Source organism: Gadus morhua, chromosome 8 (genome assembly GCF_902167405.1).
Source record: "Gadus morhua chromosome 8, gadMor3.0, whole genome shotgun sequence".
NCBI lineage: Eukaryota > Metazoa > Chordata > Actinopteri > Gadiformes > Gadidae > Gadus > Gadus morhua.
The window spans coordinates 24,389,389-24,412,768 of NC_044055.1; the positions used below are offsets into that span (position 1 = coordinate 24,389,389).

The 23,380-nt window shown below is 46.6% G+C and overlaps 1 protein-coding gene across 1 annotated transcript in view; it reads left to right on the forward strand.

Moving 5' to 3' along the window:
- The window catches only part of LOC115549367 (probable G-protein coupled receptor 158), a 65,103-nt gene that overhangs the window by 38,072 nt on the left and 3,651 nt on the right, over positions 1 to 23,380 (forward strand). Inside the window, exons 6-11 of the mRNA XM_030364514.1 lie at positions 8,013 to 8,122; positions 8,902 to 9,143; positions 13,150 to 13,288; positions 16,306 to 16,411; positions 17,601 to 17,747; positions 22,747 to 23,002. Coding sequence (XP_030220374.1) covers positions 8,013 to 8,122; positions 8,902 to 9,143; positions 13,150 to 13,288; positions 16,306 to 16,411; positions 17,601 to 17,747; positions 22,747 to 23,002 — 1,000 coding nt within the window. The remainder of the gene's footprint in view (positions 1 to 8,012; positions 8,123 to 8,901; positions 9,144 to 13,149; positions 13,289 to 16,305; positions 16,412 to 17,600; positions 17,748 to 22,746; positions 23,003 to 23,380) is intronic.

A 23,380-nucleotide genomic window follows, 5' to 3' on the forward strand; every position in this document is an offset into this window, starting at 1 on the left:
CACACACACACACAGATGCACACACACACAGACGCACACACACACACACACACACACACACACACACACGCGCACACACACAGACGCACACACACACACCCACACACACGCACACACACACACACAAACACACACACACACATACACACACACACACACACACACACACACACACACACCCCTCTTACCCCTCCACAGTCACATGCTCTCTGCAGTGGCGTGGCGGTGGTGGTTTGGCTCAGATGCATTCTTAAGCAGCAGCCCATCAAACTGCAGCAGAGACGCCTTTAAAAGAAACTCTGCTGTTTTATTGATGGAGGACGAGAGCAGGGGGGCTGACGAGAGGGGGGGGGGCTGACGAGAGGGGGGGTGGGGCGGAAGGGGGGTGACCTTTTCTATGTGGCATAGGGCTTCCTGTGTGTGTGTGTGTGTGTCTGTGTGTGTGTGTGTGTGTGTGTGTGTGTGTGTGTGTGTGTGTGTGTGTGTGTGTGTGTGTGTGTGTGTGTGTGTGTGTGTGTGTGTGTGTGTGTCTGTGTCTGTGTCTGTGTCTGTGTGTCTGTGTCTGTGTGTCTGTGTTTCTTTTGTATGTGTTGAAGGAACATATGTGTGTGTAAGCGCATCCTATTTGGGAACTCTTGTAGTGTGTTGCTATTAGCTAGCATGCAGCTGCGAGCACACAGTCGTGGCCCGTTCAGCTCCTGCTGAGAACAGCCCCTGTGTTGTTCTCAATGTCTGATGTGGTGACCAGAGTGCCGGAAGAGGCTCCTGTTAGATCACCCACAGAAAGACGTTGTGGCAGCCTAGCCATGGCATGAGAGAGAGAGAGAGAGAGAGAGAGAGAGAGAGAGAGAGAGAGAGAGAGAGAGAGAGAGAGAGAGAGAGAGAGAGAGAGAGAGAGAGAGAGAGAGAGAGAGAGAGAGAGAGATGTTGGCCTGAGGGACCAAGGCAGCCAACAGAAGATGGAAGGAAAGAATTAAGAAAGAAAGAACAAAATAAAGACAGTAATGGAGACCTGAAAAGGCCCTATCAGCTTTCATTTAGTTTTTCTGTCTAGGTGATAGAAAAGTGAGTTTGTCGGAGACACTGGAGGAGCTTCAGGTGTATTTGTTTGTCCATGAAGAAGAGAGAGAGGGACATTATGACGCTGAGTCCCGCTTGGCGATTCATTCTGAATGAGACGGTTTGAAAAGGGGTTCCAAATTGTCTGGTGGGTTTCCTCTACTCACGACGGTGGGTACTCTTCATCTTTCTCTGGCTTCACCCCTCTTCCCTCCTCCCCGTCCTCCATTAGTAGGAGGAGGAGGTGGAGTGGCGTCTGTGGGGCAGAGGGCCACCCTGGGGGGCTGAAGGGGGCAGATTGCTGGCGAGGCGGGGCAGGACGTCTGAGCTCCAGTGATGGACTGAGGGTTAACTCACATGTTGGTCTGATTGTGGAATAACTCACATGTGGGTCGATTGGGAAGGTTTCAAAACGTTTTGCAGTGTCCCATCTCTAAGGAGAAATGATTAATCGGAAATAAGGATTGGGGTGGTTGCCACTTGAGTAACGCACTGATACTGGATTAATAGCAACACAATCATGTGTTTCTGTGAATAACCAAACAAATGTAACATATTATATACAAGCTGTCAAGCGATTAAAATATTTTATTGTGATTAATCGCATTAATGTCATAGTTAACTCGCGATTAATCGCGATTAATCTCAAATTATTTTTCTATGCTAAATATCCCTTGATTTTTTTGTCCCATAATTCTTCTCATTTTAATTCTCTTATCAACATGGTGAAGTGCATCGGCTTGCCTTGTGCAAATGATTTTTTATTGATAACAACATTGGCATATACTGATCAAAACAGGACGATACAAAAGAAGAGCCTATCGTGCAATTAAACGACTGCTTTGAACAAATGTAATTTGAACATAGCAGTCAGGCTACTGCTTCTTTGTTTTGAGCCAAACAAAAAAAAAACATTTTTTTTTTATTACATAAAACAATTGCGTTAATCGCGCGATAATTTTTTTAACGCCGTTAAAATTGGTTTGCGTTAACGCCGTTAATAACGCATTTAACTGACAGCTCTAATACATACATATTTTTTTAAATGTTTAAAGGGAAACTTCACCCATTTCCATTGAGGTTTGTATCGTTAGAAACCCACTCATATTTTCTAATGGTCGTGCATCATTCCCTTATTTTCTGGAGGGACTGGAGAGATCCGTATCGATCTCCAACACTTCCTGTTTAAGATGACACAATACGACGATTTTTGCGTAGAAGTAAATAGGAAGTGTAAGAGGGGAGGATTCTCGTAAGACTACAAGCACTAGTCCCACCCCCCTATAGGGGGTGGAACCCACTGACGCTACAGACCTATTAGAGCAGTGCCAGTGGGTGGGACTTCACCAGCAGAAACTAACATCCACAGCGTCTGAAGCTAAGCTAACAGAGGCTGTTGATAAAACTGAAGTACAATGGCGGAAGGTACTGGATCTGACATAGATTGGGGATTTTGAAGATCTGATGCTCGAATCAGATGTTCGTGGCTACCTCTACGAACCGCAATATAGCGACGAGCAGCTGAAGTTGATAGAGGAACAGGAGGCGGCCGCAGCTAATACTCTTCACTAGAAATGTTGTGTGAAATGATTTTCAAGCAGTCTTGCGGTATCAGCTTGGTAGATGGAACAGCGAGGTGTTCGATAGGCGGAGATCTAGATCAGCGGGAGTGGCTAGCGAAGCTGTGCATCGTGGTGCATGGTGGGAGTTGTTGTCTTCAATCCACAAGCGCCAAAAAGTCACTTTCTGCCTTTTCTCGGTCAAGACGGCACCGAATTAGAATTTTATTTTATTATTCGACTACATATAGGACCCAATTTCAATACATATTCATGCCTCCACCGGTGAAATGCTCCTTTAACTTAAATGCCAACCCACATCATCAACCAGAGGTTTATGATCTCTGATTCTCCACTGCACATCTGCCTGTAATATACACTGGTCTCATACACCATAGTTTATAATATAAACCTGTAGTATATACTGGTCTCACCCACCATGGTTTATAAAGTTCTAGTATATGCAAGTTTCACACCACCATGGTTTATAAATAGAGCTGTCAAGCGATTAAAATATTTAATCGTGATTAATCGCATTAATGTCATAGTTAACTCTAATTAATCGCGATTAATCGCAAATTATTTTTCTATGCTAAATATCCCTTGATTTTTTTGTCCCATAATTCTTCTCATTTTAATTCTCTTATCAACATGGTGAAGTGCATCGGCTTGCCTTGTGCAAATGATTTTTTATTGATAACAACATTGGCATATACACTGATCAAAACAGGACGATACAAAAAAAGAGCCTATAGTGCAATTAAACGACTGCTTTGAACAAATGTCATTTGAACATAGCAGTCAAGCTACTGCTTCTTTGTTTTGAGCCAAAGAAAAAAAAAAAAAAAGTTTTTTTTTTTTTTTTTTTAATAAAATAATTGCGTTAATCGCGCGATTAAAAAATTAACGCCGTTAAATTTGGTTTGCGTTAACGTCGTTAATAACGCGTTTAACTGACAGCTCTATTTATAATATAAACCTGTAATATACAGTGGTCTCAAATCAGCTCACCATGGTTTAGAATATAAAGTTGTAGTATAGACTGGTCTCACACACCATGGTTGAGCCTTAGGGATCTGATGATGATGATGATGATGAGTTCTGGCCTCTTATTTCCACCAGAACCGTAAGCGCTGGTTCTGGGTTATTTTACAGCGCAGGTTTTCAGACAGGAAATTAATCATCTCCATTGACGGTGACATCAGCAGTTTAAATAATGGGTTGGTTGTTGAATAGGCTTCTGTATATGGAGGTATTCACAGAAGGGATTTGAACATTCAAACATTTATTTGAACACAAAGCGAGTACGGTCCACGTAGAGCTTATCGAAATTTAAAGATACATTGTTACATAGCTCTGTATTCTGCAGACCAAGAACTTGTTCGTCGTTTTTGTGTCTGGCCGTGAGTTTGCGTGCCTGCTATGCGTCAACCCAGTCTCACGGAAATTCGTGCCAAAAGCACAAATTTCTAACAATATGACACTTTTTGGCCACCCGTTTCTACTTTCACCTTTGATTCTGGGAAATTGTGACAATTCACAGATTTATTTAATGCAGGTGCACTGATCTGTAGGCAAACCGCAACGGAAAAAAGGTATCTGCTTCATCTCTTCTTTTTCGAATGAGTTTGAAATTTGAAAGACTTGAATATTTTAAACTACGTGTCCCAGATCACGAATGAATAGATTAAATGACGTGACGTGACAGTGAAACATATTTCCGTGAGACTGGGTTGTATGCGTAGGCTGAATCGCAATCACGTAAAAAGACAAATCTGATTGGCCAATCAACTAACCAAGCCATCCTGGGTAGTGTCACTACAAAACTCTTGCCTTTTGTCATATGCACGAAGCAGAAATCAATTTACATCTTTAGTGAGTCAATTTGTTTGAAATGACATGAAATTCATTTTGTTGGATGCATTGTTGTATGTATGTTTAATGAACAATAAAAAACAATGAAGAAATGTTTGAAGAGTACATCTTCTCTCTCTCATTCACTCACTCACACACACTGAACGGTCTGAACTGGAGGGGGCCATATGTCAGAGAAAATCAATCATGGCCTTGCAGATTTGTAAACAAATGCACCACATCCGAGAACTGGGACAGAATCCAATAAATTCTGTATTCTGGGCTGCTCCACACACACACACACACACACACACACACACACACACACACACACACACACACACACACACACACACACACACACACACACACACACACACACACACACACACACACACATACACACATATGCATTCAAATGCATACACATACACAAGGCTGAAAGATTCGGGGGAAATTATCTGATTGTGATTATTTCAACCAGATTTGTGAATGCTGTTTGTGATATACATGGACAGGATATCGAGGCGTAGTCGTGGTAGGGAGGGGTTGCAGTTCGGTGGTCTGAGGATCTCGTCACTGCTTTTTGCAGATGATGTGGTCCTCATGGGATCATCGGCCTGTGACCTTCAGCACTCACTGGATCGGCTGGCGGCCGAGTGTGAAGCGGCTGGGATGAAGATCAGCACCGCTAAATCTGAGGCCATGACTCTTAGCAGGAAACCGATGGATTGCTTACTCCGGGTAGGAAATGAGTCCTTAGCCCAAGCCCAAACAGACATTTTTTTATATATATATACCTTCTTTTCTCATTTCTAGTCAAGCTATAAACAAAAAAAAAAGTACCAAGTTTTGGTTTGGCCTCGGGGTCTTGTTCGCGAGTGAGGGTACTATGGAGCGTGAGATTGGCCGGAGAATTGGAGCAGCGGGGGCGGTATTGCGTTCGCTTTACCGTACCGTTGTAACGAAAAGAGAGCTGAGCCGCAAGGCAAAGCTCTCGATCTACCGGTCGATCTTCGTACCTATCCTCACCTATGGTCATGAGGGCTGGGTGATGACCGAAAGGACGAGATTGCGGGTACAAGCGGCCGAGATGAGTTTTCTCAGAAGGGTGGCTGGCGTCTCCCTTAGGGATAGGGTGAGAAGCTCAGCCATCCGTGAGGAACTCGGATTAGAGCCGCTGCTCCTTCACTTAGAAAGGAGTCAGCTGAGGTGGTTCGGGCATCTGGTAAGGATACCCACTGGGCGCCTTCCTTGGGAGGTGTTTCAGGCACGTCCAGTGGGGAGGAGACCTCGGGGAAGACCCAGGACTAGGTGGAGAGATTATATCTCAACACTGGCCTGGGAACGCCTCGGGATCCCCCCGACAGAGTTGGTCAATGTGGCCCGGGAAAGGGAAGTCTGGGGCCCCCTGCTTGAGCTGCTCCCCCCGCGACCCGACCCCGGATAAGCGGACGGAAATTAGATGAAATGAGATGAGATTTGTGAATGCGATTTAGTATGCAATTTTTCTTTTTAAAGTACCTTATGTTCTGTATTATTCGCTAAACAAGCAATAAATCATTCTATAGTATGTCTAAAACATCATTGGAAGCAGTCAACATATAAACTGCTCTTTCCTGTAGGTCAGGCCTATATGTTGAGATGAATTGATATTATAGCATCTTTACTTGTATTTATAAATACAATATAATATATTTCTTGCTGGTCAGTAACAGTAGCAAATCCCCCCCAAAAAAACAACTTTTTTTGTTTTAATCGCAGCCTTTACGATTTGCTTACCGCGTTCTATTACATGGCGATGTCGATTTGAATTTGAATAATCATAATTATTCACGTGTAATAATCAATTACACGTACACACATATACACACACACATGCACACACATACACACACACACACACACACACACACACACACACACACACACACTGTAATAGATAGAGAATAAGAATACCAAATGCGTGAATTGTGACCTCCAATGGAATGGGTGTTTGTTGAAAGGCAGTTCTTTCCTGTTGGGTTGGTCAGGGCCGCGCGTTCATGAGTTTGAATGATGTGAATTGAATGAATATGTGGTGGTCAAAATATAACTTGATTGTCTCTTAACTCTGACCTGCGTTGCAACAGAAACACTGGTCCTTTTTGTGCTAGCCTAGCAGTATGTCTGGAAAGAGAGCATTTCTATCCAGTATATATTTCTACGTTCACTTTTCTCCAGCCTGACGCCTACTGTGTCCCTGGGTTGATCCGAAGGAGCCCAGGCCTTTGGGTCACCAAGCGCCAGAGGCCTCCAAACAACACAGTGTCTATTTTCAGTCCACACACTGAACTGAGGGGCCCAAGACAGGCATACACGCCTCACGCTTGGACGCACACTTGCCTGCACACATCCAAACACAAACACACACACACACACCTAAAGTATACAGCTAAATTGTTACTTTGCAGTAATGCAGTCCTGTTCTCAAATCCAACGTGTTCTAGCGATTGGCCTGGAATAAAAATAAACAGTGAGAGGCTGAGAAAAGGTTTTTATAGCCGTCAGCTCTCTCTGTCGCACGGCCATAACCCACTTCATGCCCTGGTCGTTTTTTCTGGATAGTTCCGACTTTGGGCGTTTTAATCGGACACCCATATTGATAAGACTATTTCGTTTTAATTTAAGTATTTAATTGTGGCACGCGTATTTCTAAGAATAAATGGGTGTGCTTTGCCTTTAATGTGGCATACTATATATTCCAAGACTAGGAGGGTTTGCCTTTGTGTGAGGACTGTAGGGGAAGCATTAGAGAGACTAGGAGGGTTTGCCATAGTACCAGGAGGCAGCATTAAGAGACTCAAAAGATCAACGGCTTGTAACCTCAAAGAAACCTGTCGGTTCATCTTCTTGTGTGTGTTTACTGCGGTATAAAGTGATGCTATGGGTGGTGTGGTTCATCTTCTTGTGTGTGTTTACTGAATGCTATGGCAGCTCTGGTTGGTGTGGTTCATCTTCTTGTGTGTGTTCACTGAATGCTATGTGTACTATGTACTATGTGTGTGTACTGTGGTGTTGCGTTTTTCCTTGAAGAAAGTAGTCCAATCCTTGGTCACTTTTAACTCACTTTATTTGTTAAAGTAGGCCTATTTCGGTATGCTAACTATGAAGCATAAGGGAGGGAATTGTATCTAACGCATATTCGAATAATATCAGGCACTACTTCGAGCCCCAGGCAAAGGCCCAGGACTCTCGGCCGTGCTCCTATTGATTCTGGCCTCTCAATCTGAATTCCGCACTGTATCGTGGCCTATGTGAAGTGGGTGTGGCCGGTGTGACGTAATGGCTCCGCCATCCTCACCTGTCTAAAGGTGCTGCCATCTGTGGCTGGAGTAGTTATTGCAGCTTGTGTGTTCGATCCTGCTTCCTAGTGGCTATGTGGGGGTAATGCAGCTTGTGTGTTCGATCCTGTTTCCTAGTGGCTATGTGGGGGCAGCTTATGTGCTTAAAATACGTAACAGTGGTATAAAGGAATGCTGTGGGTGGTGTTGGTTCCAGGTGCTGGTGCTGTTCCTGCAGCCCAGTGTGTTGGGCTGCATCCTCCTCCGGTGGCTCCGCCTGCTGGGCTTCTCTGTCACCTACGGCACCATCATCCTCAAGATCTACAGGTGGGCCGGGACCCTCTGTCATCCTCACGCCCACCTACTCCTGCTCTCTCTCCACTCTCCTATCTCTTTGATCTGCTTCTCTTCCACCCACAAACACTCATGCACGCACTCTCACACACACACAGACACACACTCACTCAGGGTATACTGGCTGCATGAACGGTGCATGAAGGATGGTCCAAATCCTCCTCAAAAGAGGATTAAACTCTGCCCACTGTCCCGGGGCCCTCTAGCCCGGGGCGGGGTCTCTGGGGGTCACGACCCTCCGTCTTCCAACCAAAGTACTTTGAGTTCATGAAATGTTCTCTTATGTTGTCAATGTCTCACTGCTCTCTCTCTCTCTCTCTCTCTCTCTCTCTCTCTCTCTCTCTCTCTCTCTCTCTCTCTCTCTCTCTCTCTGTCTCTCTCTCTTTCTCTTTCTCTCTCTCTCTCTCTCTCTCTCTCTCTCTCTCTCTCTCTCTCTCGCTCTCTCTCTCTCTCTCTCGCTCTCTCTCTCTCTCTCGCTCTCTCTCTCTCTCTCCCTCTCTCTCTCTCTCTGTCTCTCTACCCCTCTCTTTCTCTCTCTCTCTCTCTCTCTCTCTCTCTCTCTCTCTCTCGCTCTCTCGCTCTCTCGCTCTCTCGCTATCTCTCTCTCTCTCCCTCTCTCGCTCTCTCTCTCTCTCTGTCTCTCTGTCTCTCTGTCTCTCTCCCTATCTCTCTCTCTCTCTCTCTCTCTCTCTCTCTCTCTCTCTCTCTCTCTCTCTCTCTCTCTCTCTCTTCAACCCCCCCCTCCCCCCCAGGGTCCTCAAGGTGTTCCTTTCCCGTACAGCCCAGAGGACCCCCTACATGACCAGCTGGCGTGTGCTGCGTCTGCTGGGTCTGATCCTGCTGGTGGTGCTGTGGTTCCTGGTGGCATGGACCTCGGCCGTGTGCCAGAGCCCCTCCACCATGACCCGGGCCCTGATCTCAACCGGCCTCACCCCCCAGGGGCTCCAGTTCAGCATGTGTCTGCTGGACCACTGGGATTACATGATGGCTGTGGGTGAGTGCGTGGGTGGTGGTGGTGGGGGTCTGTGGTGGTGGTCTGTGGTGGTGGTCTGTGTTGGTGGTCTGTGGTGGTAATATGTATTATAAGATATGCAGGCTATTATATGATATTTAGATATAGAGCTCCAGGACTGTAACGCTTTGTTATTTGGTTATTTGGATAACCGTTCTGCTGTTGGTGTTATGACACATAACACGTCGGTTCTTTGTCGTCTCTGGTATTTCCACAACGAGACTATAGCTGGGGTTATCCCAGACATCGTTGAGCCCTGCTGCCCACTGCTGCAAGGCAGCACCACCACCCGGCAGCGGACAGCCGGCAGCGGGCGGTTCAGTCTACTTCAGATTGATGTTGAAGTGGAAGAACCAGAGACGTTGGAGAACCCAACGCAGTCTTTTGTGATTCATATGGTCTGGAGGCGCACACAGCTTTTGGCGGGGATAATATGTATTATATGATATGTATGAAATTATATTATTTAGATATAGAGCTCCAGGACTGTAACGTGTTGTACACTTCTTTGTTATTTGGATAACCGTTCCGCTGTTGGTGTTATGGCGCATAACACGTCGGACTCTCGTCTCTGGTATTTCCACAACGAGACTCGTAGTGGGGGTTATCTCAGCCATGGTTGAGAAGGAATTTGGGGAAAGAAACTTTGGCTTTGACTCCCTGAGGTACATGACATGGAGGAGAAAGGGATTGTTGCCGAGGGACCACCGCCTCGGCACTGCCAGCTGCAGGAGGCGGTGGTGCCTAAGCGCTGCCAACTGCCGAGGCGGTGGTCCCTCGGCAGCGAGGCTCCGGCGGGAGACAATCGCGGCAACAATCCCTTTCTCCTCCATGTCGGGGTTCAGTCTACTTCAGATTGATGTGGACGTGGAAGAACCAGAGACATCTGAGAACCCGACGCAGTCGTTTGAGATCCATGATATCGTCTGGAGACGCGCACAGTTTTTGGCCGTCATAATATGTGTTATATGACATAGATATCTATGTATAATATGATGTTATTTAGATATAGAGCTGCAGGAATCCTGCCGGAGCACCCGGAGTGTTCTAGAATATTTACAGAACACGGCCAAAGCGCATGGTACCGTGGCCACAAGCTGCTCAGGGCCACACCCCCACACTCCTCCTTGACCCGCCTCTCTCCCCCTCATTTGCATTAAAGCTACAGACACCGAAACGGCGCGTTAGGGTAAAGCTCAATGTGCGACTCGATGTTCTGCAGCTCGATGTTCTGCACCACGGCTGAATTTCGGGAACGTCTTCAGATACTGTGTTAGGGGCCCACTAATTTCTATATTAAAGCATCCGTAAAGTACCATGCCATGGGACCTTTAAAAACACGAGGCTCTCTCCAGACACCAGACTCAACAACAGCCTGCCTAATAACTTCTGAGGGCTCCGAATCACAGAGCAGACCCAGGGCCGCTGGCTGCCAGCTCGCTGCTGAACGCTACGTCCAGATGGGCGATGGACGGTGTCGGTTACAGCTTCCGTAATCACAGGAGCGTGGGCGGAACACCTCGCTGCTCCCACAGCAACACGCTAAGGCTGTTAGCAGTGGAGAGAGAGACGCACAATAAACCAGAGAGAGAGTAGAGCTGGAGAAAGTCTATGAACCAGAGAGAGGGAGAGGGAGAGAGAGGAACGAAAACAGAGAGACAGGGAGAGAGAGGAATGTAAAGAGAGAGACAGGGAGAGAGAGGCAAGAAAAAAGAGAGAGGGGGAGAAAATGTATGATAGAGAAGAATCTTCAGCCCAGTCTGAGAGGAGGTGAGCAGGAACAGGAAGTAGAGGAGAGATGAGGGATGGAAGATGGCTGAGGACTGTGAAGTGAATATGAACAGAGTCGGAACACCACCAGGGTTATTCTGGTTTGACCTGGAGCACAGAGTCAGGAAGATGAGGGGGATTCTTCTCAGCTTGAAAAAGAAACAAAAGGAAACGGCAACAACGAGCACTTTGAATCAGTGGTTTATTTACATAAATTGACATTGCACCCACTTGTGCATTAAAAAGTTAAGCTCCTCATAATTAACAAAGAGTTCACAAATGGCTGTCATGCACTGTTGATGAATTGTGTGTGTCTGCGTGCATGTTTGCATGTGTGTGTGTGAATGAATGTGAATAAATGTGTGTTGCCGTGTATTTGTGTGTTTTTGTGTGTGTGTTTGTGTGTGTGTGTGTGTGTGTGTGTTTTTGTGTGTGTGTGTGTGTGTGTGTGTGTGTGTGTGTGTGTGTGTGTGTGTGTGTGTGTGTGTGTGTTTTTGTGTGTGTGTGTGTGTGTGTGTGTGTGTGTGTGTGTGTGTGTGTGTGTGTGTGTGTGTGTGTGTGTGTGTGTGTGTGTGTGTGTGTGTGTGTGTTTACTTGTATAAGTGTTTGACTACATGCATGTTAGGGCTGTATGGTATGGACTAAAATGTGTATCACGGTATGATTTGAGGCAAAGACGGTAACGGTATTGTATCACGGTATGTTAATTGTATCTTCTAATTTTGATATAAATGCTTTTGAAGGGGTAAAATACTGGTTAGGCAGCAAAATTGTATTAAAAAAAATGCAAAATCTTTTTTCAAGTAACTTCAGTCTCTTTCTCCACTTGCTCGTGGACCTTGAGTATAGTTTTGGCATCTCAATTTGGCTGAAGTGTGTGCGGGCAGGTAACGCGTGCCTGGGATCAAGTGTTTTGACCATCTCTTTCTATCGACATTTTGAAAGGGGACCATGTCCTTACACAGGTAAACAGTGACAGCGTTTGTCATCTAGTTCCACCTCTGGCTTTTTTTGTTGCAAGGACTGGCTTTGGAAAATGGCTGCGGAAGTGATGTCTGAGATGCAGAGAAATCTTCACACTACCAGCGTCTGTCTCGTGCTGTGTGGAATTAGAGCCTTTGAAGGGACTGTTGCGCAAGCACGCCTGCGTGCGTGCTTGCGTTACTGCATTAACGAGTTACAAAGTAAGTAACGCGTTAATACAGAAACGCAACAAATTTTTCATGTAAAACATATAGACACTGTCTACCGGTCACACTGGTCTCACGTCTAAATCCCTACCATAGCGTAAATTCACACCGGTGAACTTTACCGTTTATACCGTACACCCCTAATGCATTTGCATTTGTGTATGCATCCGTTTGTGTGTGTGTGTGTGTTTGTTTTGTGTATGTTAATGTGTGCCTTAATGTGTGCATTGTGTGCAAGTTGTGTCAGCTATGTATATTCATGTCTATGTGTGTATGGGCTTGGATGTGTGTGTATGTGCATGCATGTGGGTGTGTGAGTATCGAGACCAACCAGGGATCTATCCATTAGTCATCGGAGAACTCAAAACATGTCCTCGTGCTGCTGGAGCCACAGCAGCCAATAGAGAGCACGCAGGAACAGGAGGGTTTTAATAATCCATATCCGGATATTGCTTTACCGCTGGAACAAGACCATCAGAAGAGATGTCCTACTGGTTATGATTCTGTAATATTGTACTGCCATGTTCAGAGAGAGACAGAGAGTGAGAGAGAAAGAGAGAGAGAGAGAGAGGGGGGGTGGGGGGGAGCATGCGTGAGAGACCTGGTACTTCATTATTAAGCTATCTGCTTTATATAGAGTTACACGTTCCTTCTTTATGGTACACTGTCTCTCTCTCTCTCTCTCTCTCTCTCTCTCTCTCTCTCTCTCTCTCTCTCTCTCTCTCTCTCTCTCTCTCTCTCTCTCCCTCTCTATCACTCTCTCTCTCTATTTCTATTTATCTCCCTCCTCTCCCTCTTTGTATATCTGTCTCCTATCTTCTCTTTTCACTTTCTATCCATCCACCTTTCTCTACCTCATCCACATATGTCTCTCGCTCTCTCCCAATCCGAACTCCATTCAGAAAGGCTTTGTCGCAAAACACACAATCAGATTACCAAAAAACAACCAATTCAATAACAATGATAAGTCAAAAAATGCCCCTATTGAATCTGATTCTCAGTATAGTGTGTCCGTGTGTCCCCCCCAGCCGAGTTCCTCTTCCTGCTGTGGGGCGTGTACCTGTGCCACGCCGTACGCACCGTGCCCTCCGCCTTCCACGAGCCGCGCTACCTGGCCGTCGCCGTCTACAACGAGCTGCTGCTCTCCAGCACCTTCCACCTGGTCAGGTGAGTCATGCTGCTCTCCAGTGCCTCTTGTGGGCTTCAGCTCACTGTGTTGGGTAGTGGCTGGTTTCAGATCAGTGTGTTAGTGGCTGGTTTCAGATCAGTGTGTTGGTAGTGGCTGGTTTCAGATCAGTGTGTTAGTAGTGGCTGGTTTCAGATCAGTGTGTTGGTAGTGGCTGGTTTCAGATCAGTGCGTTGGTAGTGGCTGGTTTCAGATCAGTGTGTTGGGAAGTGACTGGTAGACTTCAGCTCAGTGTGAAGGGGTAGTGGTATCAGGTCAGTCTGTAGAGACTGGTAGTCTTCAGCTCAGTGTAGCACTACTCGATTATGGAAAAAATCATAATCACGGTTATTTTGGTCAATATTGAAAACATGATGTATTTATTCAGCGTTTCTATAAAAAAAACCACTTTGTAACTGAGAACTTTGAAATTTCCCCTTAAAAAAATTCACAAAATGTTAACATAGAAAATGCTCAGATCGAAAATAATTTAATGAATAAAATAAATATACTTAAGAAAAAAAATCATAATAATCGTCAACTCGATTATATTCGTTTGTGATCGTTTGATGCAAAAATCGGAATCGAGGGCCGTGAGCTGGAAGCATAAGGAGACGATAGTCGTTGTTGCCGTCGGGAAAACGAGAAACGGCGATTTATTTAAAAAGGTAACGAAGAAGAGGGAGGAAGCCGGTGTCGTGCCGATGTAGTTACAGATTCAATTCGATTTTAGTCAGACTAAGGTGAAAACATGCATCTTAATGATCCAATAATAGTCGGACTAAGCCAATAATTCGATTGTATTGAGTGTCATGTAAACGCACGAGTGTGTTGGTAGTGGCTGGTTTCAGATCAGTGTGTTGGTAGTGGCTGGTTTCAGATCAGTGTGTTGTAGTGGCTGGTTTCAGATCAGTGCGTTGGTAGCGGCTGGTTTCAGATCAGTGCGTTGGTAGTGGCTGGTTTCAGATCAGTGCGTTGGTAGTGGCTGGTTTCAGATCAGTGCGTTGGTAGTGGCTGGTTTCAGATCAGTTTATTGGTAGTGGCTGGTTTCAGATCAGTGCGTTGGTAGTGGCTGGTTTCAGATCAGTGCGTTGGTAGTGGCTGGTTTCAGATCAGTGCGTTGGTAGTGGCTGGTTTCAGATCAGTTTATTGGTAGTGGCTGGTTTCAGATCAGTGCGTTGGTAGTGGCTGGTTTCAGATCAGTGCGTTGGTAGTGGCTGGTTTCAGATCAGTGCGTTGGTAGTGGCTGGTTTCAGATCAGTGCGTTGGTAGTGGCTGGTTTCAGATCAGTGCGTTGGTATTGGCTGGTTTCAGATCAGTGCGTTGGTAGTGGCTGGTTTCAGATCAGTGCATTGGTAGTGGCTGGTTTCAGATCAGTGCGTTGGTAGTGGCTGGTTTCATCGGCTGCGTTGTCAGGCGAGAGCAGCGACTCAGCAGGCTGCCTCCGTGCCTTGAGACATACTGAATAAAACATGGCCGCAACGCAGCACAGATGTACCAACCGACATCCAAAATAACCCTGCCTTCCCACTGGCTGTCTGTGTGTTCCACCAGCTGACTGTGGGAGAGTAAGGGCTGTCTGTCCGTCTGTCTCGCTGTCTGTTGTGTCTGTTTCTCTGTATGTAAGCTGCTTGTGTCTCTCAGTCTGTCTTTCTGATGGATCTGTCTCACTGTCTGTTCCTCTGTCTTTCTCTCTTTCTGCATTTCTGCCTGCCTGCCTATAACGTCATGCTGTCTAACTGGATGTCTGTCAGCCTGTTTGTCTGTAAGCCTGTTGTACCTGTCTGTCTGTCAGTCTATCTGTCTGTCTGACCCAGCCTGTCTCCAGGCCCTCCAAGACCCTTCCTGCTTCTTCAAGTCATGAATCTGAATTCACTTGAAGTTACTTTGCATAAAAGTGTCGACTTAATGAATAAATAGTTATCCAAATAGTTTAGTTTCATGACGTCTTACGAGGCCTAGAAAAGGCACGCTAATCCTATACCAACGCAGACTAGACGGCAGTATGAACATGTCTGGGCTTCTCCAGGCCTTAGGAGGAGGTTTATCTCCGTCCTCTCGTTCCCTGCTTCTTTAAATAAAGTGCCTGATGATTAAATGTACCTTTGCTTTAGCTGCGGTCGCGAGAACTGCAAGAGTGGAGTCCAGAAATAATCGGTGACTTTTCATCTCAAGGCTGCAGGGGGGGAAATAAAAAAGGAAGGGCTAAGAAAACACATTTTAGAAGCACTGTGAGAGCGGTTATGAATCAGGTCTCTCTCTCTGCCCTGCAGGGGAAATATAACAGTAGGCAGTGCTGCTCACCATGCACACATCTCACACACACACTGCTGCTGGCTCCCAGAGATAACACACAGCCGCCCTTTGGTTCCCTGTGTGTGTCTGTGTGTGTGTGTGTGGGGGGGGGGGGGGGGGGGGGGGGGGAGCAAGAGCGAGACAGAATGTGTGTGTTTGGGTTTGTGTGTGTGTGTGTGTGTGTGTGTGTGTGTGTGTGTGTGTGTGTGTGTGTGAGAGAGCGAGAGAATGTGTGTGTGGGTCTCTGTGTGTGTGTGTGTGTGTGTGTGTGTGTGTGTGTGTGTGTGTGTGTGTGTGTGTGTGTGTGTGTGTGTGTGTGTGTGTGTGTGTGTGTGTGTGTGTGTGTGTGTGTGTGAATTAGCTGTCATTCCTTTTTTGGGGGAAATTCTGAATAAAAAAGTAAATCTTTGAAGAACAGATAACATGACCTTGTAAATAATTGATGTTCCAATGTGTTATTTTGGTAGATGGAGATTTCCTTGTGCGCCAATAGTTCCAATCACATCCATTTCAGTGTATTGTCACTTTGGATTTATCATTTAGGTTCAGTCAGCTCCGAAGTCCAGTTAGAGTTTAACTCAAACTGCACCCATGAGTTTAACTACACCCATGGGTTTAACTGCACCCATGAGTTTAACAACACCCATGAGTTTAACTGCACCCATGAGTTAAACCAGGGTTCCCATATTATGTGTCATTATGTCTGTATTGTATTATTTTGCAGGTTCTCTCTGGCACCAGGTCTCCACCCTGATTGGATGCTGCTGCTTGTCTTTGGCCACACCCACCTGACAGTATCCGTGACGCTAGGCCTGCTTCTTGTTCCCAAGGTAACGCAGTCATTCATGTTTATCCCCCTCAAGTGTCCCCTAGTGGCTAACGCAGAGAGAGACAGAGAGAGAGAGAGAGAGAGAGAGAGAGAGAGAGAGAGAGAGAGAGAGAGAGAGAGAGAGAGAGAGAGAGAGAGAGAGAGAGAGAGGGCGAGAGAGAAAAAAAGAGAGAGAGAGAGAAAGAGAGAGAGCGAGAGCGAGAGAGAGAGAGAGAGAGAGAGAGAGAGAGAGAGAGATAGAGAGATAGAGAGAGATAGAGAGATAGAGAGATAGATATAGATGAGTGAAGGAAGGGAGGGAGGGCGAGAGAGAGAGAGGGAGGGAAGGAGGGAGAAGGGTCCGGGCCTCAGGGTCACATGGAAGTTCAGTCAAGGCTGGTTCCAGTGTTCAAATAACATGGAGAACCAGGGCTACACCCTCCTTCTGTCTCACACTCACACACACACACACACACACACACACACACACACACACACACACACACACACACACACACACACACACACACACACACACACACAGGTACTTACATAAACACACACACAAACCCCACACAAACACACACACCGACACCCATACAAAATAAACATGAACACACACACACACACACACACAGACACACACACACACACACACACAGAGACACACACAAGCACACAGGCACTTACATAAACATAACCAAACACTCACACAAACGCATACACAGACACCCATACAAAACACACATGCACACACACACACACACACACACACAAACAGACACCAACACACAGAAAAATAAACAAACAAATACACCCCCCCACACAAACACACACACACAAACACAAATACAGAAAAAACACGCACACACACACACACACACACACACACACACACTTACATAAATACAGACACAGACCCACACACACACAAACACACACACACACTTCCATAAATACAGACACAGACACACACAAAAATACACAAACACACACACACACACATTCACACAAAGAGACACACACACACACACACACAAATACGCACACACTACGGACACAGGGCATTTTTACACTGCCATTCCGGTTCGGTCGCGGCTTGGCACGCCCGGCAATTTCAGTCTTGCCTGTGTGAACCGAAGGCTACAAAGGCTACAAAAAGGCTACAAACGCAATGAACTATGGTTCACCCCCCCCCCCCGGCACTCTAGTTCCTGTCCAAGGGGACCCAGGCCCGGGATGACATCGCCACAGAGGCCTACGAGGAGGAGCTGGACATGGGCCGCTCGGGCTCCTACCTCAACAACAGCATCACCTCGGCCTGGAGCGAGCACAGCCTGGACCCCGAGGACATACGGGTGAGACCCCACGACCTCCTGGAACATTCTCATTAAAACCCACACGCCGTAACAGTCCTGGATCTGTGGTGGCAGTAGCTCAGGAGGTAGAGAGGGTTGACACGTAACCAGAAGGTTGCCAGTTCGATCCCCGGTATGCCAAGCTGAGTGCCAAGGAGTCCCTGAGCAAGACGGCTCACCCTGACTGCTACTGATGATCTGTGTCACCGTGTGTTGTTGACACTGCCGTCGGTGTGGGAATGTGTGTATGAATGGTTGCAAGTCACTTCGGATTACGGCGTTTGCTAAAATGCCTTAAAATGTGGATAAATCCATGTATGTGGATTTAGAGCATAAAAACTCAATTGGGGCATTATTTGTTTCATTCAGGGGACAGTCTGGCAGTGGGGTACCGAACATCAACAGCCTACCTGTAGGCCTCATTGAGTAAGATGGCTGTTACGACCGGCTCAAGGGAAGTAACATGAAGTCGACAAACAAGGATTAAATATAAGTAAAACCGGTTTTATTGTTACAAAAGGTTTACACAGACTGGTGAATGAGACCCATGCTGCTGGCCCTGGCTAGAGACCGAGTGAGTGAAGCCTCCCAGGCTTTAAAGGCAACAGCAGGTGCCAGGTAACGAGGAGAAGGAGGGGCTGAAGGAGGAGCTCCGGGAGCACTGCAAAACATGGAGCAGATCTGCACATAACACCCCCCCTCCCTTAAAACGGTTGCTCTAAGCAACCGCCAAGTTACACAAATCAAAATAAAGGAAAAGCTATATCACATTTGCTTATTACACTCATGACCTTGACAGGGCATCTGCGAGCACATTGTCCCTTCCACGGATGTGCTTTATTTCCGGGTTAGAGCCCTGCAGGAACAAACTCCATCGCATCAGATCTAGGCATTATATGGACCGCATCACATAAGGACCGCTAAATCGAGCTTGTAAAGCAGACCCTGGAAGTGGCAGCAGCAACCCCTTGTCACCAGGATAGAACGCCCGATGCTTTGCCCTTTGGTCATGCCACCCCTTCATCCGTCCTTGGGCTTCCCCCAAGGGTGATTCATCCAACATTGGGATATCAGGCTCAGTCTGTGTGCCTTTATCCTTCTCCTGCTTTGGAATGCGATGTCTCCTCTTCTTTGGTCCGGCTCCATGGTGTGCTGCACCAGAAGAACCAGACGCACCATTAATCCGGTCCCCCTCCTGTCCAGTTGCCGATTCTAGAGGGACAGTGGACTCATCCTCTAGATGTATAGTCAAGTAAGAATTCCTGTAATCATCCCCATGAGAATCAAGAGTTTACATCAGGAACCGTCTTTCTTTCCTCATGCGCCGTAATAATCTCTGTACTTGTAGGCGACCAAGAATCTTTTGATTGGGCTTCTGAAGATCATCTGGGCGTTTTGACACTACAGGAAAAGGGACAACCTCAGGAGCCGTAAACACCCTACCACCGGCTAAGTCATTCCCCAAGATGAAGGACACCCCTTTAATGGGAAGGCACACAGCTACAGCTACTTCCCCAGAGACAAGACCAGTTTCAAGGGTAATTTTATGCATAGGCAGAGACAGATAACCCCCCCCCCAAACCCTTGGACGAGGGCACTGGAACCCAACTTAGACTGATCAGTAAACGGTAGGAGGTCCTGTAGAATCAAAGACTGAAAAGCTCCACTATCTCTCCAAATCTTAATCGGTTGTTTGGTTGAAGGATCAGTGACAAGAGAAACACAACCATCCATAAGGAAAGACGAAGAACCAGGCAGGGTTCTTCTGGACCAACCCGCTCTTTTGAGCGGTTTGGTCCATGTCTTGGATGACAGCACAATTTTTCACCTTTTTTAGTAAGGCAACAGGCTTATAAGACTCCTGTTTCTTACTCAAGACAGGGCAGTCGGCAATGAAGTGACCACTGTTCTTGCAATAAAAACAAGTCTTCTCTAACGGAGTCCTCACAGTAGCCGATCTTCTAGCGAAAGTTGTAGAAACGGTGGGAGGAGGTTCTGAGCAGGTGGAGGAAGTGGTTGGAAACCGAGGTCTGTTAAAACCAGTCCTTCCCCTTCGCTCACCTTGGTCGCTATCAAAGTTTACCTTGATCGTCAACACAAACTTGTCTGCTAGAACAGCAGCCTCATCAAGAGTGGACACTTCTTGCTGATTGAGATAAGTACACACAGCAACAGGCAGACAATTTTTAAAGTCCTCCAGCAGAACTAATTGTCTAAGATCCTCCTTAGTTTCCGTCTTCTGTGACTTGCACCAAGAACTAAAACTGATCTCCTTTTCTCTTGCAAACTCAACATAAGTTTGTTCATCCAGCTTACTGAGGCCTCTAAAACGCTGGCGGTACGCCTCAGGAACGAGCTCATAAGTTCTTAGAATGGCGCCTTTAACTTTTTCATAGTCCTTGACATCCTCAATGTTTAAAGAAGCGTAAGCGTCTTGTGCTTTTCCCACCAAAACGCTTTGCACAAGCGATGTCCAGGCATGTATTGGCCAGTCTGAAACAGTAGCCACTCGTTCAAAATGAGCGAAGTACCTCTCAACATTTTTCTCAGCGAATGGAGGTACTAGACTGATGTTTCTCGCTACGTTAAACTGAGCCGAGGCAGAACTGGATGAGCTCAAAGCAGCGTGCTTAAATTCAAGCTCTTTCAAGAAACGCTCATGTTCTGGTTGCATTTGTCTTTCCTTAAGGATACGCTCTTTTTCTTTATCCTCTAGTTCTAATTCTCGAAACGCCAACTCCTTCAACCTGAACTCCAGCCCAGCATCTGACATTTGAGGAAGAACAAGTTGATGCTGGTATGCTGGTAGGGCCGACGTCCTTAGGACGCCTCCTTCTGCTAGGCTTGCCTTAAGTGCTTCTGTTAAACTATCTTTAAGACGTTTATCACCACTGGCAATCTCAATGTCATAATGACTGGCAAGACTAAGGAGCTGTTCTTTAGTGAGCTGATAAAGCAACTCCTCCGAGGGTGCCCTAATAAAGTCATCGATAGCCGCCATACTAGATAACTTCAATAACCAAACATAAATAACAAAATACACCAATCACTTTTACCCAAGGTTTCAACTTACATCAGTACGCCCAGCACACACCTCCTCCAACACTACAGCTGACAAATCCACAAGCTGTAGAAAACAAAGCTAGGACCCTGGACACGTTACCACAACTGTGCCCATAAAACAGTCACTAACACAACTTTACAAATCAATCACTGCTGAGCACAGTGAGCAAGCCTCAGAGTGCAAATGATCATCTAAGCAAGCCCCCTGGTATCTGCCTAACTTTAAACTAACCCTAATGGTCTTCTGAGGCGTGCCGGGCTCGAGGCTTCTTTAAAACAAAGCTCAGTTAACCTCAGCCATATGACCAAGGCCCTGAAATGCTCGCCCCCACCAGAGAACACGACTCCACCCAGGATAACCTCGAAAATAAAGAAGGCAAAATAACAAATAGTGTACCGATGGAAGGAGAGATTGCTCTGCCCAGCTGGTACACTCCCTAACTAACCACGGGGGAATCACTCACAACTTAAAATCATAGCACTCAGATTCAATACTCACCATACTCACCATGAAAAGAAGCTGCTCATAGCCACACTGCCAAACACCACCAAAACATACCAAGTTACTCTGTGAAAATTTGAAATAACTAACTCTGCAAAACTGATCCAGATTGATCCCGGAGGAGCCCCCAATATGTTACGACCGGCTCGAGGGAAGTAACATGAAGTCGACAAACAAGGATTAAATATAAGTAAAACCGGGTTTATTGTTACAAAAGGTTTCCACAGACTGGTGAATGAGACCCATGCTGCTGGCCCTGGCTAGAGACCGAGTGAGTGAAGCCTCCCAGGCTTTAAAGGCAACAGCAGGTGCCAGGTAACAAGGAGAAGGAGGGGCTGAAGGAGGAGCTCCGGGAGCACTGCAGAACATGGAGCAGATCTGCACATAACAATGGCCACCGTGTGTCGTTAATGGCTCTGAGCTTACTTTGCTGCTTTGGTTGGCCATTGAGTTAACAGTCACTGAGTTATAATTAAAGTGTGATTTGTGGGATGGAGTGTATTCTGTTGCACTTGGTTCATACAGGCCCTTGTGCCTTAAATGAACTTGGATTGTCCTTTCACTTACAAACACTTTCAAATCCTAACCACAAGCAGCGCTAGACACATTTAGAGGTGACGCAGGTGGCTGTGGAACAGCAGGTGCCACAAAATGGAGGTGGACTTTCAATCTTGCTTTGTTCAAGCAAATTAGTTCACCTCCTTCCCTCCCTTCGTTTCTTCAGTCCTACCTTTTTCTCGTTCCGTCCTTTCTCCAATCCTCCCTCCCTTCCTTCCTCCCTTCCTTCCTTCCTTCCTTCCTTCCTTCCTTCCTTCCTTCCTTCCTTCCTTCCTCTGTGCCATCCTTCCTTATCTCCATTCCTCCTCTCCTCCGCCCTTCTACTTCCCGCCTCCCCTTCTTTTTCCTTTCCTCCCTCTCTTCCTCCCTCCCTGTCTCCCTTCCTCCCATCCTCCCTTCCTCCCTTCCTCCGTGTCTCCTCCCTCCTCCCTCCTCAGGAGCATTATGTGTCAGCCTAATGAACTTATTGTACTTTTCTAAAGTGAACTATTTTCTTGTGGTAGAACATGGGCCTGCGTAGATGAAAATGTACTTAACTCAACTTGAGGAATGCGTCCCCCTTACAAACATTACGTCTATTCCGGTGTTCCCCACCTTGTTTTGGCGAAGGCTGGGCAGACTCACCCCCATAATGATAACAGTAACTTATAACACACTTAAAGAGGTGGGGCTTGATTATGAGCTGAGAATCAGTCAGACTAGCGATTGTATGAATTGTCAAACATGCACTGCAATGAGGCCAAAAGTTGTAACGAATTCAACAATAAAGCCAATGCGAAATAACAGGTATATTAATGACCTATAGATTAGGTATATGCCTGTAAAACGAGTCTTGTTGGATCACTAATTGGGAGCCCCTGGACTCTTCTTCCCCAGGATGAGCTGAAGAAGCTGTACGCCCAGCTGGAGGTGTACAAGAGGAAGAAGATGCTGGCCAACAACCCCCACCTGCAGAAGAAGCGCAGCTCCAAGAAGGGGCTGGGCCGCTCTCTAATGCGGCGCATCACGGAGATCCCTGAGAGCATGCAGCACGTGCACCGCCAGGGGAGCCGCGACGACGAGCAGGGCAGCACCCGTAGCACGATGAGGAGGAACCCCTTCGACCCCAACCACCACCACCACCCGCACCAGGGTAAGCCACCACCACCACCACCATCACCACCACCTCAGTAAGCCTCCAACACCACCACCACCTCGGTAAGGTCTGACGTCCTCATCTGGAGCAGTGACTGATAGAGTTCACCAGCACCTCTTCAGAGTTAGTGGTTTGTCTTGTTGCTTTTCATTGAGTCATTCAGAAGCCACTTTTGTGGGAGTTAGACTCCATGTCTCACATCCGTACCTGTCGTGCAGGACGGGGTCATGTTTGGGGTGAAAGCTCCCAAAACCAAAGGGGTGGATCCTCGTGCCTTACTCGTGCTTTGGATAAAGCCTCTGATAGATGACTGGATATAAATATAAATAAGTAGGCTGTCTTTGATCTATCTGTCAACTGCTGGAGGAATACAAA